Source organism: Oryzias latipes, chromosome 4 (assembly GCF_002234675.1).
Source record: "Oryzias latipes chromosome 4, ASM223467v1".
Classification (NCBI taxonomy): Eukaryota; Metazoa; Chordata; class Actinopteri; order Beloniformes; family Adrianichthyidae; genus Oryzias; species Oryzias latipes.
The window spans coordinates 14,014,839-14,035,789 of record NC_019862.2 but is presented as its reverse complement, the minus strand read 5'-3'; the positions used below and the strand labels follow the sequence as shown (position 1 = coordinate 14,035,789).

General features: G+C 39.0%; 1 protein-coding gene across 1 annotated transcript; it reads right to left on the bottom strand.

Moving 5' to 3' along the window:
* Positions 1–10,056: 10,056 nt before the first annotated feature.
* LOC101174318 (interferon-induced protein 44-like) lies at positions 10,057–19,554 on the bottom strand. Its single transcript, XM_023954261.1, has 8 exons — positions 19,443–19,554; positions 18,220–18,740; positions 12,957–13,005; positions 12,685–12,880; positions 11,063–11,215; positions 10,801–10,972; positions 10,629–10,729; positions 10,057–10,545 (listed from the first exon to the last, which is right to left on the bottom strand). Exons 2-8 carry the CDS (start codon positions 18,689–18,691, stop codon positions 10,351–10,353), a joined length of 1,338 nt encoding a protein of 445 aa, XP_023810029.1. The 5' UTR covers positions 18,692–18,740; positions 19,443–19,554; the 3' UTR covers positions 10,057–10,350.
* Positions 19,555–20,951: the final 1,397 nt, after the last annotated feature.

The following is a 20,951-nucleotide window of genomic DNA, read 5'->3' as shown; positions in this document are numbered from 1 at the left end:
CCAACATGTGATGTGAGTGCTATGGGCCTGTAATTTTCTGGGCTGCTCGGATCTTTCCCAGGTTTTAATATGGGAATAACCACCGCCTCTTTCCAATTAGTCGGCAATTTACCTTCACTCCAGACCCTATTATACATGTCCAATAATTTCAACTTCATTTTTCTACCTAAATGTTTTAACATAACATAACTTATACCATCCCTACCTGGTGATGTGATTTTAGATTTTTGTAGTGCAAACTCCAAAGTATGTAAACGGAGCATCCATAGCTGTCAAATAAGTGTCACCATCAAATTCCTGATAGTGCTGTTCCCTAATTTCATCTCTCCTCCCTTTCCTATATCCTGACAAATTCCCATTACTTTGACTTCTCACAAAGGTCTTAGCCAACATTTCAGCTTTATCCGTATCTGTTATCGCCAGGTCATCACCCATATTTAATACTGGATATTGTAATTCTCTCCTTATACCCTTCATTTTCCTAATCATACCCCAAACCGTACTAACCGGAGTTGTTCGACCAATTGTATCACAAAAACCCCTCCAGTACTCCCTTTTCTCCTTTTTAATAATCCTCCTCGCCTGTGCACAAAGCCTCTTATAGTTCAATAGGTTTTCATATGTGTGAGTCTGTTTTAAGAGTCTCAAACCCTTATTCCTATTTTTAACTGCTATCTTGCAGTCTTCAGTCCACCATGGAATATTTCTCCTCATCATAGTCGCTTTACTTCTTGGAATTGTCTTTTCTGCTGCTAAAATTATTACATTTCTAATTTTCTTTTCCATTTCTTCAGCAGTGCTCTCCATACTAATGTTTGAATATTCCTCACACATACAAGTAAAGTCATCCCATTTAGCTTTTTGAAAAAGCCATCTTCCTTCCTTGTCATTACTTGATGGTTCTCTATCTCCACTAACCCTAGAGAAAACAGGAAAATGGTCACTCCCCATAGTGCTGTTGTGTACAGTCCACTCACAACACCCTGCCAGGACACTTGAAACAAAAGTGAGATCTAGTGCTGACATGTTCCCTGTACAAACATCTATTCTTGTTCCTCTCCCATCATTGAGACACACCAAGTGTAATTCATCCATCAAATCCTCCAACACCTCACCATTAGCATCTGTCACCTTCCCACCCCATAATGTGCTATGTGCATTAAAATCCCCACAAACAATGACATGCCCATTGTCTAGATGAATAAGTGATTTAAGAAGACTGAGATCTAACTTTTTGCATGGATTATAGTAATTAATAACATACACTCTCCCCAGAACAATATAAATTTCAATGCCAATACATTCTTCTTGTGTTCCTGTTTTAATCACCCTGTAATTGAAATTGTTTTTAATAAAGGTGGCACAACCACCTCCCCCTCCTCCTGCTCTATCACACCGGATTCCCGTATATTGGGAAATTCTAAAATCTAAATTTGGCCTTAACCACGTCTCCTGAATACATATAACATCTGGTTTTTGATCCAAGTCATCTATACACTTTTTAAATTCCTGTCCATTCGCCAACAAGCTCCTTGCATTCCATTGTAGTACAAGAACCATTTACTATCCCACACTTCCCACCTCCTGACTAGACTGGGCACTGAGGTTGTTCCGAACCTCTTCCCATGTTAACTCATTGATGTCCAAATGATTCGCCGCTGCTTTCACAATGATTTGTATTCTTTCTGTTTTCGACTTAGTTTCCATCGTTGCATTTATAACTCCAGCAACAAACGTGACTAGTTTCTTCAAATCTAACCAAACTTTCCCCCCAACATTCCTGTCCTGTATACTATTAGACACCTCGTGTATGACTCCTGCCTGTCTATCAGAACCTTTACCAACCATTTTGACTGCATCTGCATATGAGATTCTATGTAGTACTTTGGTTTTTTGAATATGGACTTCTCTTTTCATGACCTGACAGCCTGCATACGCAGCACTATGATTCCCCCCACAGTTACAACACTTTGGTTTCGACTTGTTTCCACAGGACTCATAGCCATGATCTTCTCCACACCTGGGGCACCTCTGCTTGCCTTTACACACAGCAGCAGTGTGTCCAAACCTCTGGCAGTGAAAACATCTAACAGGTTTAGGAATGTATTCCCTCACAGTATAAGACATGTATCCCAGGGATACTCTGTCCGGCAGGCTCCTTCCTATAAACTCCAACAGTATTCCCTCAGAATCCCTCCTCACACCATCCCGAAAAACACTTAATATCCTTACTTGTCTTATTTCTGCCCCTCGTAGGTTAGCTTTAAGTTCTGTAATGGACATCTCCACAGGTATGCTCCAAATAACTCCTCTCGGCCCCTGACCTCCCAGTCCTACCTTGCTCATACTAACAACTTTATGTTTCCCTACTTCTCTCATTTTACAGGCCCTGTCCCTCTGCTCCTCACTCTTACAAACAATCAACAGGTTCCCATCTCTCAGGACTCTAGCAAGTTTAATATCCCCCACTTGATTCTTCAAGATAGTCGTCAGTTTTATCGGGCTCAAAGAACCTAACCCTTGTCCTTCAGAAAATCTCAAAATTACTTTATAGCCATCCCCTCCTTCTTCGTCACTGTCAGTCGACATCACCCTTCTTTGTTTTCTAGCATCAGCTCCATCAAAACTATTTCCCCTCTTTTCCCTCCCTGTTTCAATCCCAAAGCTCATCTCCATGCTATCCTCACTTTCACATCCCCCGTCTTCTCCCCACTCCTTCCCAGTCACAACGCAGCTGTGCCTACCCGCCGCTGCTTTAGCGTCCAACCTTGATTTAGCCATGTTCCCCGGCTATTTCGAAAAAACACCACCGGAAGGAAAACGCATCCGAGTAGCGATGTTTGCGTCCCGTCTTCAACTTTGAATTTCCGCGTTCGAAATCGACCATTCGAACTACGCGCCGCCACTCTGTCCTTTCCTCCCGCATTCAGGATCTCCACCATCACATCCTTTGTTTTTTCAAATCTGCCCCCTTTTTCTGTTACCATCTGAAAGAGCCTTTTTGGTTAGTTTCTAACTAACCAAGATCAAGTGAGAGTCACTGTTGTGTCTTGCTGCTTCTGCTTTGCTGCATCCCCTTTCATTCTGCTCACCTGGCAGGTGCAGCCAATGATCTTGATCAGCACCTGCCAGGTATTTAAGTCAGAGGAGGCCACAACCAAGGAGAGGCATGCAGAGAGAGCAGAACAGGAGGCTGAGGAGCAGTTGTGTTGAGTTGGAGCTATGCTGGCTGGTTTGTTTCCCTTTTGATTCCCTCTTGGTCCTCAGCAGTCGTATACTGCTGGGTTTTGTTATTTTTAGGGATGGGAATAGAAGCCCCATGAGGCCTCATTGGGGTTCTTGTAATTGTGCCGGAAAAATGAACCACTCATTCAGGGCTTTGAAAACACACAGAACAGCGGCATCTGGTGGCGGACTGATTGTATTTCAACATATGTTTCAACAAAGCTCCTTGTAACACTTCAATCTGGAAATGATGATGAAAAAATGTAAAACAGAACAATTTTGTAAATGATTAAAAAAAAAATGTAAAACAACACGTGACGTTTTCCGTGAGAGGTGCTTGACACAGCAAAATAGACATCACATGAAGAAAAAAATAAATGCAAAAAAAAGATGTATAAAGTTGAACTCGAACCTACATCTTCTAAATGTTAGTACTTCTGACTATTCCACTGAGCTATCTGTATTCATAAAAAAACCTCATGCCACTATAGATTTATTGTAGTGTTTTACTTTATACACAATGTTCGTAGTGTATTGTTTTATTATAAAAAACAGAGTTGAAATGATCCTCAGCCACAGAACGTTTTTAATAGGAGCCATGGTAAAGTGCAATGAACTGACGCTGATTCCAATACAGGAGATACAATGGAACTGGTCGGGAAACGTTCAGGATTCATTTCGCATTTCTAGAGAATAGCGCGCCCAACTGTTCGAAACGCAAGTGACATCTGAAGCGTGGTTCGACCAAACGAAGCATTTGGCGCATCATACGTCATCCACCACGTGATCTGAGCTAGTTGACACACGCCCCGAAACATTGTGCCGAAACACTCTGTTTCATGAAGCGCCGTGTCAAACTGGCCATCCCTAGTTATTTTAGTTTGGGGTTGGACCTTGGTAGTCCTTATTTGCGGGCTTTGTTTATTTACTTTCAATAGTTAGATTTTGTTAGGCAGCCTTAGCAGGGAGCTGCTGACTCCAACTGTCAACGGGGCAGGGTCAGTTGTCTCCCTGAATTATTTTCTGTTTGGCCAAGGCTCCAATCCCTCTGTTTTGTATTTTGTTGGGACCAGTACAGTAATTTATTTATTCATTTTTGTTTTATAGGACACAGGTTATTTTCCCCACTTAGTAAACTGTGTTCCTAAACTTATTTGGTGTCCATCGTTCATATGTTTCGGCCCCTTTGTGAATTCCCCTAGACCGAAAAAGTCTTACTTTACTGTTTAGAAAAACACATTTTATTTGTTTCTATTGGTTTGATGGCTCAAACAAGGATTCTAAACCTGTGAGTTGTCATTACTTTGGAATGTATTTAAGTACACTTCCATTTCAAAGTAAAGCATTTTTAGCAGATTTAAAGTTAAAAATTGTTCATATAAAGTGTTAGTAAACATTTTTCATGATTAAATTCATAAGCGATATTAATCAAAAAGAAGAAACATTAAAGCTCCCCGTTTTCTAATTAGACTGAAATGAAGCTACAGTATAATTAGCTATATTTCTTCATGTCTTTCTTTAGACTGTCAATTCTAAGAGCATTTGCTTCTTTTTGGGTTTATTGTCCTGAAAAAATAATTCTGCATACTGCAAGATGTTTATTTAAGAAATCTGACCGAAGTGTTTGTGCACACACATACACACATTACTTTTTGGATGGGATTTTTAATTAATGTCAGCTACTCTGATACAGATTTTTGCTTACCCAGATTGCTGACCAGATTGCTGTTCTCTGAGCATCCCAAAGGTGGCGCTTAGGATTTTGGGGTAAGTTGCAATTTTGGAAGCGTCCACCATAAAAACCGTGTGAATATTTTCTGCAAGACTTGGAGTCTTCACATAGCCAACAGTTTCTGATGTCACTGGCTGCTCCAGGCTAAACTGAGAACAGGAAAAACTACACATTATTGCAAAAAAAATAAAAATAAAAAATAAATACAGAAATAACACATCTGTAGATTTTCACTAAATCCATTAAGATGTTCAATATTAGGCCAGTTATGACCTCATAGTTCAAAGTCATTGGAAAAGTCAGGAATTTTGTGATTCTTCTTAACTGCAGATCAAGTTTAGCTGAAACGACGGATAATTTCAATTTTCTTATTTTCCTTTTAGATGCTACTTTCAGAATTCACCACAGCAAATCATCTGCCACTCAACTTTATCTTATATATTTATTTCTCACTCCTGACCACCTTATTGTCCTCATGAATACCCCTGCCTCTCTGCTGCCATCTACTGTTTTGTTTTATCACTGATACATGCAGTACTTAAATCTTGTTCATCCCTTTAAATCCCACCTGTCCATCAACTGTAACTAGGTGATATTGAGCAAACACTAATTTTGGAGTACTTTCTGACCACTCCTTTTTTTGATCCTGTCTTTTACTCTTTTCCAGTCTGCTTTCTAGCCTGATTCCTGGATGTCACCCCATTAAGCCACCTGCTCACCCATCCTCCATCCATCATGCACTTAGGGATTAATAAACTCATCAGTCTCTCCTCTGATCATAACACACATGTTCTCCATCACTACATCTACAAACCTCCTCTTTGGTCTTCATTATCAATCCATCTTTGTCACTCCCAAAATTTCTGCACTTTCACCTCTGTCTCTTCATCTTTTTCTCAGTGCCACCGTCTCTAATGAAGGTCTGGCTTGGTACTGCTGTGAGGAAACGATATCATGGGGATCCATTTATTCCAAGGCCCAGCCGGACCTGCTCCTACACCTGGCTGTGGTTCCTGTCTCCGGCTCGACTCGCGCCCCTGACTTTCCCCCCAACCACGGCTGGATGAAGCTCGTCTGCTATACTTTTTCCGGAATCCGTTTTTTTAGGAGTTTTTCTTTACCGCGAAGGGGGGTCTAAGGGCAGGGATGCCAGTATAGCTTAGTCAGTTGTTAGTTCATTTTAGTATTTTCCTATTGAACTCTTTGTATTCATGATCCTTTTGAGTTCATGTTTCACTTTGAAGCCCATCGAGACGACTGTTGTTGTGATTTTGGACTATACAAATAAAATTGAATTGAATTGACCACAGGGGTCATTACCGCAGTGCCCGCCCAACACAGAGCAGCCTAATAGCCTCCATGGCTATTAGACCACAGAGCGGGACCCCAGCATGCCAAATGAGAACGGGCATCGCAGCAACAGCACCCCCTACAGGTTAAGATGGTGGTGCCCCACAGCAATGGATCCCCAAGAGGAAACACTGGAGTAAAAAACATCAGAATAAAAATTTTAATAAAATAACAATAAAAATGCAAAAAGATAAAAAGTAAAATAAGATATAACAATGTTAGTTATTAAAAAATAAAATACTTAAACTGATTAAAACATAACCTAAGTATCATTGGTAAAATAACAATAAAAAGAATAGCATATTAAAAACAGAGATAATAATAGTTCTTACAAATTAATTAATTGATAAATAATAAAAGACATCACAAAATTATCAAAGTCATGTAAAAGCCAGACTAAAAAGGTGGGTCATGAGCCTCTTCTTAAAAACCTCTACAGTCTCTGCAGCCCTGAGGTTCTCTGGCAGGCAGTTCCATAGGCGAGGTTCGTAAAGGCAGAACGAAGCCTCACTGTGTGTCTTGGTCCTCACCTTAGGGACAACTAAGAGGCCAGTGCCAGAGGACCTCAGGGTCCACGAGGGTTCGTATTTTGAAATATCATTTAAATAAGAAGGCCCAAGACCATAAAAACATTTATAAACCATTAAAATAACTTTAAAATCAATCCTGAAATGCACAGGGAGCCAATGCAGCGATTTTAAAACCGGTGTAATGTGTTCCCGCCCTCTGGTCCTTGTCAGATCTCGTGCCGCAGAGTTCTGCAATAGTTGCAGATTTGAGATTGACTTTTTCAGTAAACCAGAGAGCAGGGCATTACAATAAACTAAACAACTAAAAATAAAAGCATGCATTAGCACCTCTGTGCTGGCAAGAGAGGAATGGGTGGACTCTGGCAATGTTCTTAAGATGGTAAAATCCTGTTTTCACAACGTTTCTGATGTGAGGAATAAAACACAGCTCAGAGTCAAAAAGAACGCCCAGGTTTCTCACACATCAAGATTTAAAATTCCTAAGTTTGTTTAAAGAAGTGTCGATCTGTGAGATAGGAGTGAAACCAGTTAAGAGCAGTTCCTGAGAGGCTGATCCGATTACTAAATCTAATAAAATCTGGTGATCTACCGTGTCAAAGGTGGCACTAAGATCGAGCAGCACTAGAACAGAAAGTTTCTGCGAGTCATAAGTATTTCTGAGATCATTTAAAATTTTTAAAAGGGCCGTCTCAGTGCTGTGATTTGTCCTTAAACCAGACTGACATTTTTCAAGAACATTATGTTCATTTAAAAAGTCATGTAATTGACTATAAACAAGTTTTTCAATAATTTTTCCAAAAATTGGTAAGTTGGATACATGTCTGTAATTGTCCATATTATTTGGGTCCAAGTTACTCTTCTTCAGAAGGGGCCTCACCACCGCCGTCTTTCAGGCAGAGGGGAAGACCCCCGTCTAAAGAGAGCAGTTAGCTGTTTAAAATCTCTGACTCGAAGAATTTATAAAATGTTTTAAAAAGAGAAGTGGGAATAGGGTCTAAAAGGCAGGTTGTAGTGTTTGCTTGGGAAAAAACTCGACCAAGCATCTCTGCATCAACCAGGACAAAACTCTCCATCGTTTCCTCAGGTAAAGACAATGCCACTGACCTGCTAGGATTAGTGCTATGTACTGGTTTAAGGTTAGATCTAATAGCATTGGCTTTACTCCTGAAGTGGTCAGCAAAGTCCTCACATGCAGTTTGTGAGTGAGGCATGATAGATTTATTAAAATCTTTGTTTAATAAAAAATCAAAAGTCTCAAAATGTTACGGTAACTCAGGATGACCCAAATGCAGGACCAGACTCCAAAGTTGAGAAAAGATCCAGAGGTCTTTAATAACAAAAAAAACACCACACTAGGTGGTGAAAAAAACTCCACAACATAACGGGACTAGGAACCAACATGATACAGACCAAACAAAGAACACGCTCTGATACAGAAAGCAGAAACAGACAGACTTAAATAGTGTAAAACAAATTAGCCTAACTGCAGACAGCTGAGTGCCACTCAGGGAGAGCCACAGGAGAGGGGGCGGGGCCCGAAGACTGTGACATAAAAAGAAACCGGGGGTTGTGTGTATTGTCTGTGATGAGAGTTGCAAAATAAAGTGTTCTTGCCTGTTTGACAGCGTGATTGTAGGTTTTTAGTTGATCCTTTAAAAAGTCATAGTCGACTGTTAAATTAGTTTTTCTAAATTTTCTCTCCACTCTCCTACAAATTCTCTTCAGATTTAAGATAGCACCGTTTCTCCAAGGCGTCTTCGGATTCTGTTTCAAGATTTTTGTTTTCATTGGAGCTGCTGAATCAATGGCAAACTTAAGTCTGTCATTGAAATCATCAGTCAGAGAATCGCAGGACAAAGCTAAAATCTGAGCAGGAGTTTGTTTTAAAATGTCAATAAAATTTTCTGCCACTTCAGAAGTTGTATATCGTTTCGTCACAGTTCTCACTGAGGCCTCTTGCTGGATAAAACCAGTCACCTTAAAAAACACAAAATAATGGTCTGAAACAGCCAAGTCAACAACAGAGGACACACCAGCAGACAGGCCGTAGGTGATGACCAAGTCCAGAGTGTGTCCTCTGTTGTGAGTCTGTTTATTACCGGTAAATGAATTGCTTAGTTTACAAACTAATCATTTTTTCACAACTACAAACATGACAGCTATGAATGAATGTATCTATGTATTGAATTTAGCTGTGGTTATTCAATTTTTCGGAGTTGCAGTCAGGTCTGTAACTAATGGGACAGAGACACAATTCCAACATTTTTGGCTTTATACCAGTTCCATTACTTCACCAGAGTGCATACAGAGGGTTTACCTCAAGATGTAAACCCTAAGTGAGCCTCAAAAACAGGAAAGCCAGATTAGAGTTTTCCAAATGATGGAAAGAATAAAGTATGGAGAAGGAAAGGAACTGCTCATGATCCTAAGCACACCACCTCATCAGTGATGATGGTTGATGATGATGAATTGGTTCTCTTGTATTTATTGATGATGTGACTGCTGACAAAAGCAGTAGGATGATGAATTCTGAAGTGTTTGGGGCAATATTATCTGCTCATATTCAGCCAAATGCTTCAGCACTCATTGGACGGCGCTTCACAGATGGACAATGACCCAAAGCATACTGCAATAGCAACCAAAGAGTTTCTTAAGGAAAAGAAGTGAAATGTTATGCAATGGCCAAGTCAATCACCTGACCTGAATCCGATTGAGCAGGCGTTTCACTTACTGAAGACAAAATTGAAAGGAAATGCCCAAAGAAGCAGAAACTGAAGACATTTGCATTGGAGGCCTGGCAGAGCATCACCAGGGATGAAATCCAGCGTCTGCTGATGTATGTTCCAGACTTCAGGCTGTAATTGACTGCAAAGAATTTGAAACCAAGTATTAAAAAGTGAATGTTTGATTTATGATTATTGTTCTGTCCCATTACTTTTGGTTCCTTAACAAGTGGGAGGCACATATGCAAACCTTGTAAGTCTGCAGCTAAAACATTTCTTGTCTGTTTCATTTCAAATCCATTGTGGTGGTGTATAGAGCCAAAAATGTTGGAAATGTGTCGCTGTCCCATTATTTATGGACCTGACTGTATAAATGTCTCTCCTCCATTACTTATACTGGATCTTTGACTGGAGACTCTGAGCGGTGAAAATGAAGACAGAAACGGCTTAGTGCAATATTTAATACTGCTTTAAATTCAGTAACAGAAAGCAAGCTCTCATTTCCAGAAACATAGCGCTTTATTTTTGTTTTTAGTAACAGGCAGAAGATTTGGATTTATTTTTGTCAAACTTTAAAAGAAAGGGAGCACAGAATGACAATCAGCTTTGTGTACATAGAAACAATTAGACAACCACCAGGTTTTCTACTATTGCAATTTTTTAAGCTTTAGTCATTTTGACAAATTTGAAGCAACATAGTAATTTGTAATTTAAATTTTCCAACAAACAGTTTTCATTCTGAAAGCATAAATACTGATGAGCTGTCTTGCACTTTTGGGGTTTGTGATGTTTATTTCACGTTTGTGACACTGCTTAGCTGATCACTGAGGTCATCAAAGAGGTTATCCACAAAGCGAAGCATCTGAACAGCTGCACTGAGCAGCAGAATATCGATGTCCGTTTCTAATTCCAGCTCCTGACTGTAATTCTTCACTGGAATGATGCAGGACAAAGGTACACCGACCCGAGTGCCGGCCTCCTGCACCTGGATCACATGATCACAGGACTATCAGTGACTCTTAGAACTGGGAGTACATTTTAATATTGATAATTGTGAAAAATCCTTACCACATCTCTAATGTAGCTGCTTCTGTAGACATTTCTGATATCTTCTCTCACCAAAGAGCAAACTTCATCTACTTTAGTGAGCAACACCAGCTGAGGGATCCCTGAAAACCAGCAGAAATGTCACCAAAAGAAAATTGTTCTTCATGAGAAATAGAGCCAAACCCTACTTTACCCATCAAGTTGACCTTCCTGCGGATATCTATCAGCTTCTCCTCCATCTTTGTGGACATGATGGAGATCTTGCTGGCGTCCAGGACATAAGTCACACAGTGGATCTTGTCTTTGAGACCTGGACTCTTGCAGAAACCGTGAGCCTCTGATTGCAGAGGAACAGAGGGGTTGAACTGCATTTGTCAAGAGAATTACAGAGTAACTTGGTTATTGCTAAACAAACACTTCAGTTGGCTTTCTCAACAGAATTAGATCATGTGTACCTGGTAACGGTCAGGCAGATGACCGTTAAGAATATTGCTGATGTCGTCTATGTCAAGTCCTGCTCCCACGTTTTCCTCCAGTCCCATGGTGTCACACAGGATGAGTGGCAGAGGTTTGCCTTCTCTTCCAGCCTTCACGGAGTATGTTCGAAACTGTTGAGCACACAATAAGCAAGGTAAAAATAAAACATAAACCAGGGGTTGGCAACCCAAAATGTTGAAAGAGCCAAATTGGACGGAAAAAAAACAAAAACAAATATGTCTGGAGCCACAAAATATTAAAAGCCCTATTTAAGCCTTATAATGAAGGCAACACATGCAATATGTATCTATATTAGCTATATTAGCCTCCTATCAAAATGACTAAATTATACTACAAATAAATAATGAGCATTAATGATTAAATGTTTATTTGCCCTGCGGTGCATTCTGTGGAGAACGACGCGTCACGTGACTGCTCTGTTGTGCAAGTTTAACTTCAATACAAAATTAATGAATTATGTTTCATTGCTTCATTCGAACAAAAAACAATAAAATTCAACGTGTGTGATGACCAGCCCCTCTCTGGGAATTAAAGAGTGCAATAAAACGCAGCCTGCGTTTATAAAAAAGAAAAAAGCAGCCTTTTGAAAAGGTAAAGTATATAAAATCAAATTAATACAGTTAAGTTTGATTTCTGTGCAAATGCCAAGCAAGTCAGTGCAAGGGTAAAACGCAGCAGCTTCCTCTTCTTTCACTGTACATCTCTGGTAAAGACAGTCAGCTTGCGCTCGAATGACAGAACAGCTTCAAGCATTTGCGGCGCCTGGAGACTTTCATTCAGCTCTTTTAGGTGGCCTGTCAGTTATATCCACCAAAAAGTGCAGTAGTACAGGTCTTTGCTTTTCAGGAACATTTTCACGTGTTCGAAACAGATGACAAAGTGACGCAAAACGTCACCCCTGGATAGCCATCGGACTGTTGTGTAGCAGGAGATCAGAATATTCGCTTTCAACTTTATCAAGCTGTAATGGTTGCCACTAAAGATGAGTTTCAGCACATGACGTAAAGATTGAAAGCTTGGTTATTTATTTAAAAAAATTTATTTCAATGAAACTTTGTCGACATCTGTTGTATTTGTCGTCACCCGATTGGTTCAACGGTACCAGCTGACAGGTGACAGCCAGGTGACAGGGCGACACACCTTTTTTGTTTGTAAAGAGACACGGAAGTGGAGCGAATTGTTACAAAGCAATGCACAGAACTGACAGTGGTTCGATTTACATCAGCCACCTGCCTAGCGGTCCGCTACCCTGCTGGTAGAAACGTGTGTCGCAGGCTATGACGCAAATCTTCGTTGACAGAAATGTTGAAATTTAATATTTATTCTACACATTCTTACAGCATTGGAAAACGTTAAGAATGTTTGTATCTTGTGTTTCCTCCTACATAAACCATATTAAATATATATATATATTACTCTCCCGCATCTTTTTACATTTTCAAACATTTTTTAAAATGCTTCAGGGAGCCACTAGGGCAGCGATAAAGAGCCGCATGCGGCTCCTGAGCCGCGGGTTGCCGACCCCCGACATAAACGGATGGAACAAAAGTAACTTCTTTTTATACCTTTAGTCTCTCACCTGTGTCGTCAGACTGGTGGAGCAGCTTCCAGATATGGCCTGACTGGTGACATGACCTCTAAAAATGGAGTTGAGGGAATTGAAAAAGCTGGACTTTCCAGCTCCAACTGCTCCAATGAGTAAAACCCGAGCCTGGGTCACTGAGCTGTTCAAAGGTCTGTAGGTTCGAATGGTCTCCATCAGCTCAGACCTTCTCCTGTACACACATGCAAGAAACCTTTTTTAACAATTCGATTTTTCAGCTACAGCTGTTTGTATTAATTCTGTCTTACTCAGACTCCCAGGTTACAACTCTCCAAGGTTTCTCCAATTCAACAATCTCTATTAAAGCACAGAAATATTTATGATTAATGAAAATGTCAAATATTAACACATTTCAAAAACACAACATTGCAGCATTTGCAGCATTTGAATCCATTTGAGCTAAGGACCATAAATTGATTCTTATAATCTTCTGCTCTTTTGTTTTCTCATCAGTGTTAAACCACTCAGTCTGTCAGGAGTCAGAGCTCTGTCTCCCCCTCTGATCACCGGTGAGAGCCGTGCCCGGACTATTGACTCATCTCCCAGCAGCCTCAGGGCATAGTCCCTGGATGCCACTCGCCTGAATCCCATTGACAATCATCCAAAGGGGGTTTTCTAGGAAGCACATTTAAACTAGCCTGACTTTAACCCTAAACTCTGGCTGAAATCCACCTGAACTTGCTCACTCTGGGTTTGTGGGTTCCAAAAGTCCGGATATGAGTTGGTGTAACTACGCTTGACTTGGTATCTCTGATTTCCGGAGTCACCATGGAAACGCGTGGAGAGAAAAAAAGAGTGCTATACTTCAGTGACACGGAGTCGGAGATATCAATGAAGTCGTATGAAGATTATACGTCCATCAAAAAAGTAATATGGCTGCATCAGTAAAACAAAGAGTTTCTACTTGGAGAAAAAGAACAGACAAAGTAAACACACGAGTTTCTGATCTTATTTCCATTTTCCTTGTGCCGTATATATATAATTTATAAAACTTAATTAGTGTTTATACAACTCAAATTTACATATTTATCCAACTAAATGTCATATTACTCCAATTCAATTAATATTTTTTCCATCTTAATTAATTATAATTCTTGAACTTTCATATGTGTAAGTTTGAGCCGGCAGATATACTCATTTTTAAAACAATAAAACAAAAGAAACAACATACACAGAATGCATAAATTCTTGATCTAATTTTCCGACACTGTCGTTACATCACAACGCACTAGGGGCGCTTTATAAACACATCATCCTCTCCCTCCCTCTCACTTACTAGGCTTAAGCATAGTAGGAGAAAATAACTTGGCAAAACATAGTAAAACAGCTAAACACCTAAACACATTTGGTCAAAAACCCACACTTAAACCCAAATCCATCCAGACAGGCAAAGGGAATGGTATCCCACAATCCCTTGCGGTGCCGATCTAACAGCAGCATCAAAGTTACACCTACTTAATTAAATTAGTTTGAATGAAAGTAAAATAACTGTCTGATAACTACATGTTATTTTTAAGCTGACTTAACAAAAAAAATATTTATCTTAACTAAAGCAGATAATTAAGTAAAAAGGTTTATCTTTCTAACATCCATATGTGGTCTTATCACCCTCTCACTGTGGAAAAAGTATTATCTGAGCTTCTTCATCCACTGAATCATCTTCAAATGGACACGCCATGCTGCTTCACCTCTCTGAAGACAAACTAACCTTCAACTAAACCTGCTCCAGACCAGGTTATGTTCAGAGCATGAATAGCTATGGCAACTTGACATACCCCGAAACATACCTCCATTTCTGGAACCGAAAGCTGAGGTTATCAACTTCCTTAGCCTCAAACTAACTGTGGGAGCTAGCATAACCTGCTTTCTGGAATACCCCCCTGAGCCTTAAGCAGTGCACCGAGCCTCGCTCAGTGCCAAGTTGGTGCCGTAATGCCTACTGAACATTATTATTTTGACCTGGTATTCTATTTCCTGACCCTGTTTCTGCCCTGACTCAAGCCTGAACTACGTTATCCAAAGTCTGCATAATGAAAGCAGAATAAGATGAGTACACTTAACCCACAACAACAGCACAGACAGATGTTGGTTCTGGGGAAGAACACTGAAAAAACGGGAAAAGTGGGGTTGTTCAATTTACAAATAGTAAACATGTTTGTTTAATATGAACAAATTATGTTTACCTTCGAAACATAATATAATCTTGAAAATCACACATAATTTCTTGCTGTGTTACTTTTATATATTTAAATCATGTTGACAAAACATGAAATAGTTATGCTTGATCCTTTGCCCCTTAATTTTGGATAAGTAAACCTCATCGGTGAAGAAGAATTCCAGGAGGGGAAACTTTGCAGTCAGCCATTTTAGAGAAGCTACAAGCACCTGCTCTGGCTGGAGGAACTTAAAAAAGGTAAGTTAATTTACTCTAACAAATTAATTTAAGAAAGTGGAAGGCGTAAATGTATCATTAGTGTTATTTTTTTCCACGGGGAAGAGCTTTGTAATCCACTTTTGTCGTAGTTATCAAAGTTAAGGCTCTGCGCGCCACTTTTGTCCCTGCCGGCCGCAGCCCTCGGACGGCAGGTAGGGGGAGGTGTGTGTGCGCGGTAAATTGTACTTTCACGTCGCAGGCAGATTCAGCTGTAAACGCGGTGATTTCAAATGATGTACGGGGAAGAGTGGTGAGTAGTTATACCGTAGGAATTCGCTTTTGACAGAGGGCAGTGGGCGCTTGCGGGCACAACGTTTTCTTTTTCCACAGGCAGAAACTCTGCCAGGGGAATTTTCATCGTCACTAAGTGGATTTCTTTTTGCTAAATGCTGCGTTGTGGAGACTGAAATTGAAGGAAAATGTGAGAAGCTATCATTACTATTGTCATTTAGTTTTTCCATACCGTTCCACCATGAGCTAGTTTAAGGACAGCATTATTTGACCAGCAAACAGCACCGCACTTCTGTCTCAGTCAGCTGTCAATCATTCTCCGTGCGCGTCTCGTGCACAGAATGCGTTTGGTGTGTCCAGTTTACATAAATCTTTGGTTTCAATCAGAGCTTTGTTTTCATTCTATGATGCTGAACATATTTTTTATTTTAGCTTTGAGAGTTTAATTGAGTGAAAATATTCATGTCCTTTTGGAACAAGTGTATAATGTGTAGTAAAAAGTTTACTGCCTTATAATAATGTCTGTAATCCTACTTCACATATTCCTCCCATTTGTGATAAATTAATATGGGAATCCTTTATGGGTGGGGGGGATTATCCACTCCCGATCTGCTAGTTTAGTTTTGCAGTTTCCATTTCAAAATTCGCGGGTTCTCATAAGCCTGGTTTGAATCCTGTGGGGGGAGGAGGTGTCTAATGTTCTTTCTGGTCTAATTTCTTCAGAATATTTTTGCAGCTATTGATTTCAAACCAATGCATGTTTAGTTATTAAAATGATACAACAAAGCTGTGGAAGTGTCACTTTCTCTATATATTTGAAATTTAACTAATAAACCTCCGTCCTGATTACAGAGCTCATCACACAACACTTCCAACTGCTCCTCCCTGATCATGCTGGGGTCCATGCTCCAGTCTTCACTGAGTCAGGTGGGTCACCATGCATTTACTATATATTATTGGAATTATTGTCTCCTGGATTGTCATCGAATCGGGAGGTAACCAAGATTGCCAGCCCTACTCTTTACACGCACCTTTTATGCAGAGAGATACATACATAATAAATAATGAAATTGATGGTTGATCAGTTATCCCACTACCTCTGTTAACATGACACTAAGGATATAATGATTTTGTTAACACAGTAACTATAACATTTATTGATGAGCCAAAGGTAAGAATTGTATTTTTCCAAAGTTTTCATGTGAATTTAAAATTTTTTGACTCTTTGTATTTCAGACTGCTGAACTTCTCGCCAATATAAGCAAGTTCAGGGGTTTGTTCAAAGTACAGTTGTGTAATCTAGACGCTTTAACTAAACTTCAAATGTGAACTGTGCACACAAATATCTTCTGTGTTCTTCAGAATGAAGACCATGCAGCAATCCAGGAGGCAATCGAGGACACCACGGTGGGAATTTCCCTCCTAATGGAAACTGGCAGTGGTGAGGAAGAGGACATTCTCGTGGTCCACATCTCCCAGGCTGTGGTGGTCGACCCACCAAGTGTCTGAGTGGCAGTTGCCAAGGCTTTTTTGGCCTTATTTACAGCACAAATCTGATAACCATCCTCATCTCAGAAACACCTTGTCATGGGGCCGTGACTTTGCTCCTGCTATGATCTCCTGGAGGCCCTTCCCTTCTTGAGCTCTCCCGCTGGTCACAGGTGTTGTGTATTATGTTGATTGGTTTGTCTATTTATGCAGTGTCTGATCTTGTTTCTGTGTCGGAGCGTCTTCGTTCTACGCTCTGGTGTTATGGTTCTCTGGCATTAAAGCCCCTTCGAGTGAACTATTGGATTTGGGTCGTTCTTCCTGCTCTTGGGTTCTCTCCCTTGGACATTCCGTCACACACCTTTGAGGTAATCCAAAAAAAACTGTATTAGAGTTGTAAGGCAAAGTGGTGTCTAAGGTTTCAGGCTTAAAGATCCGACTCTTTGAATAAAATGACCTTTGAATAGTTTAACTTTTTCCTAAGAAGGGATTCCAGCTGTTTGCTTTGGCTCTGTTATCTTCTGTTTAATAAAATAGCAAGCCCAATTTATTTTGATTTGTCATTTTTTGCAACACTGTAAACATATTTTTCAAGTTTAGATAATAAAAAAGTTAAATCTGAAATTTGTGTTCAGTGTCATATGTTCATTGGATTTTCATAATGCACAAGAAAGTATTTGCTTTAAATAATAATCTGCAATTGCAATTTTATTTTTCAATTTAAATTTTATTAAAATAATTTATAAATTAAATGAACTATGTAGGTAATTTCAAACAAATAATAGTGTTTTTAATGTTTGAAAAAATTATGGTAAATGACATAATAAAATCTTGTTTGTTAATGTAAAATTATTAGGTGCAGAAACAAAGAAGCATTCATTACAGTAGAACATGATTTTATTATGTGCAATAATTATATTGGTTCAACATGATTTTTTTGCGCGCAACCGATGTCCATGATTTTTTTATGTCAATCCAACAGGTCTTTTTTTTCAGTGAACAGAGCACTTCAATGTAAAGTCTTTTTATTTACATTTAAATGCACAAATGACTTACACATTGAGTAAAGTATTACTAAAACTGTATTAGGATTTCCTTGGCTACGTTACAACAAAAACTCATATGCTATAGTAACACATTACTATAGTAATGAAATACTCCCTAACACTGGTTCTGTTGTTTTTATTACTATTGGAATCTACCCCGAAGAAGTTAACCCAGTTTGAATATCAAGCTCCTCCTCCGGTTGTCATAAAAACAAGATGGTTAAAATATGTCTGTCAGCAGGGAGGTCTACATTTGCTGCAGAAAAGCACTTCTTTTAGCTTTTGATCAAAAACCAGGTGTGTTGGACTCACCTTCCACCTGATAAACTTCACACTCGGTCATGTTGAGGTCGTTGCCATGCAGGTCTGCAGCATTAAAGTTATAATAGTTTCCAGGATTGCTGTACACTATTGGTTGGTTTCCATTGGCAAGAACTAATGCTTCTCCAAAATAAGGACCACAGGTGCTGACCATTTTCACTGCATATAAAGCATTAGTGACTGGATATTTGTTGAGCTTTTCTCCACTGAAGGAGAACAGAAAGGCCTGGTTATCATTTACAAACTGTCCAGACTGACTGAACGGTTGACTGGTGTAGCCTCCAAACACATGTCCAGAGGTGTTGTAGCCCACAGACACAGTGGGTGACTTGTTGTCACAGTGTTGGTGGAAATCTGCTCCAGTGAAACCATGGATGCTGGCTTTGTAGAGCAAATTCAGTTTGACTTTTCCCAGCTGAGAGCAGATCACTTTCTGCTGCGTCTTGGTGAGCTTGGAGTTCATCTGGACTGAGAATGCTGCTAATCCTTAGAATCTTGATAATGACTGGATGCTTAATTTTTTTTTTTTTGGGGGGGGGGGGGGGGGGGGGGGTGGATACAGGAAAGAAGGATTTGCCTTTTGTTAAATAAATCACAGGACTTTTTCTTTGTTATTTGACCAAAAAAACAAAAAAGAAACATCTTGAATAGTTATAAGTTTTGCTGTAACACTTCAATCACATTGTAAGTTTTTTCTAGCACAACACAAGTTTATCAACAAATATACCTATGTTCGCCGTGGTTCGCACAAATCCATACTGAAATTCAATACTACATGATGGTTTTGATGAAGTTCGACTACCGGTATATCTTGTTATTTTTTTAACCTCTGAGTTTCTTATTTCTTGTAAAATAATAATAATAATAATAATAATAATAATAATAATCATAATAAAAATAATAATAATAATAATAAAATGTTAAGGCTGATAGGTGGAGATTTCTCTTCTCTGTTGAAAGATAAGTATCGATTCCCTCATCCTTTGAAAAGCCACACCTACAGTTCTGTCTCTACTGCACTACATCACATCAGAACACATAAATGTATTAATTAATAATCACTAAAATTCTAATTCTCTCTGAGCAACTGATTGAAATACGGGTTTATGTCTCCACTTAGGGGGAAAAACATAAACGAGAAGTTAAAGAAGAAAAATGAGACTCAAAAAATGCTATTTAAACATATATCTTTTACTGAATAAGTCGAGTCTTACCGTCTTCCTTTTGTTTAGTAAATGTGCGCGGAGATGGAAAGCTAACAGACAGCTAGAAGACTGAAGTGAAAGTGAACCGGAAGACTGGAGAAACCTCTGGCTGCAGACAGTAGATGTGCCCAATGAGTTATATCACTAGAGGAGACACGCCCGCTTTAGGAGCCTGGCCGACGGTGGCGGAGCGCGACGATATCTTGGTGAGGTTGACGACGCCCACATGGCAATGATTTCTATTGCTTTTAGTGGTGTCTAAGTAGCTCTTATATACTAAATATATTGTTATATTTATATATGTTTATACATATGTAAATATATTATATTTATATATAATATATATATATATATAGATACATCATTTGTTGTTGTTAAAGAAGAGAAACAGTCAGCCTTAAAAGCTCAAACTTTAATGAAAATGCATTGTTGCAGGACTTTTAAAAATTCTTATTACAAAGAATTTTTAAAAATAATTCCTAAACATTTAGAAGTTTAAGACCTCTGACATGTAAATTTAATTATTTAGAAAAACCCAACAATAAGTCAATAATAATAATAATAATAATAATAATAATAATAATAATAAATCAATAGTAAGTCAATACAAACAATAAATAATAACAATAAATAGATAAATAAGTCTATTAATATTATTATTTATAATAATGCTAATAATAAAAAATCTATATATATTCAAAAGAAGTCCAAAAATTAACAATAGATTTACCCTAAAAACAACAACAACAACAAAGAAAACCAATAGATTTACTGATTCATGTGAGTGATCAATTTGTGTAACACAGATGTTATGGTGTCGGCTTTCAAGCAAACAGTCTGGACTCTTATCTAAATGTGTTTCCACAAATGTTCTGAACATAGTCAGACTGTATTTCTAGTTGGTACCACAGTGATCCATCTGGGTTAACTCTTTTGATAGCCAAGATCCACTTTTTCCTGAAGTCTGAGTCCATTGCAAACCTGACTCAGTCACTGAGAAATGTATAAATCTGTATAAATAGCCTAGTTTGCTGTATACAGGTTTAGCAAAATAAAATGTCATCCAGCATGTTGATAATAGCCCTGCAGCATCATGCATGTCAACATGTGTTCTATTAATGAAGCCCCTGCACAATGAACTGGCATTATGCAAAAAATGTGTTCACATGCATTCACTGCAGCAGTAACTTGACCTCACCAAGATGGCGGTGCTCTCCTCCCATGAGTAACCACGTGATGTCTCCTCTAGTGATATAACTCATTGGATATGCCTTAACGTGGGTGACGTTAAACGCCTTTAACTCCGCCCTCTGTATGTGATTCTTCTTCTTCATCGCTGTATTTCACTTACGACTATTTTTATTTACGTACCTATAGGTTTCCTCGTCCAGTATTACTACTTAGCGGATTCGGGAGTGTATGCTGATATGAATAAATTAACGCTCGCCATTTACATTTTTCTTATTCAGGAAAAGATCATTTATTTTGATTTTAAGAAATGTATGTCGGTCGAGAACT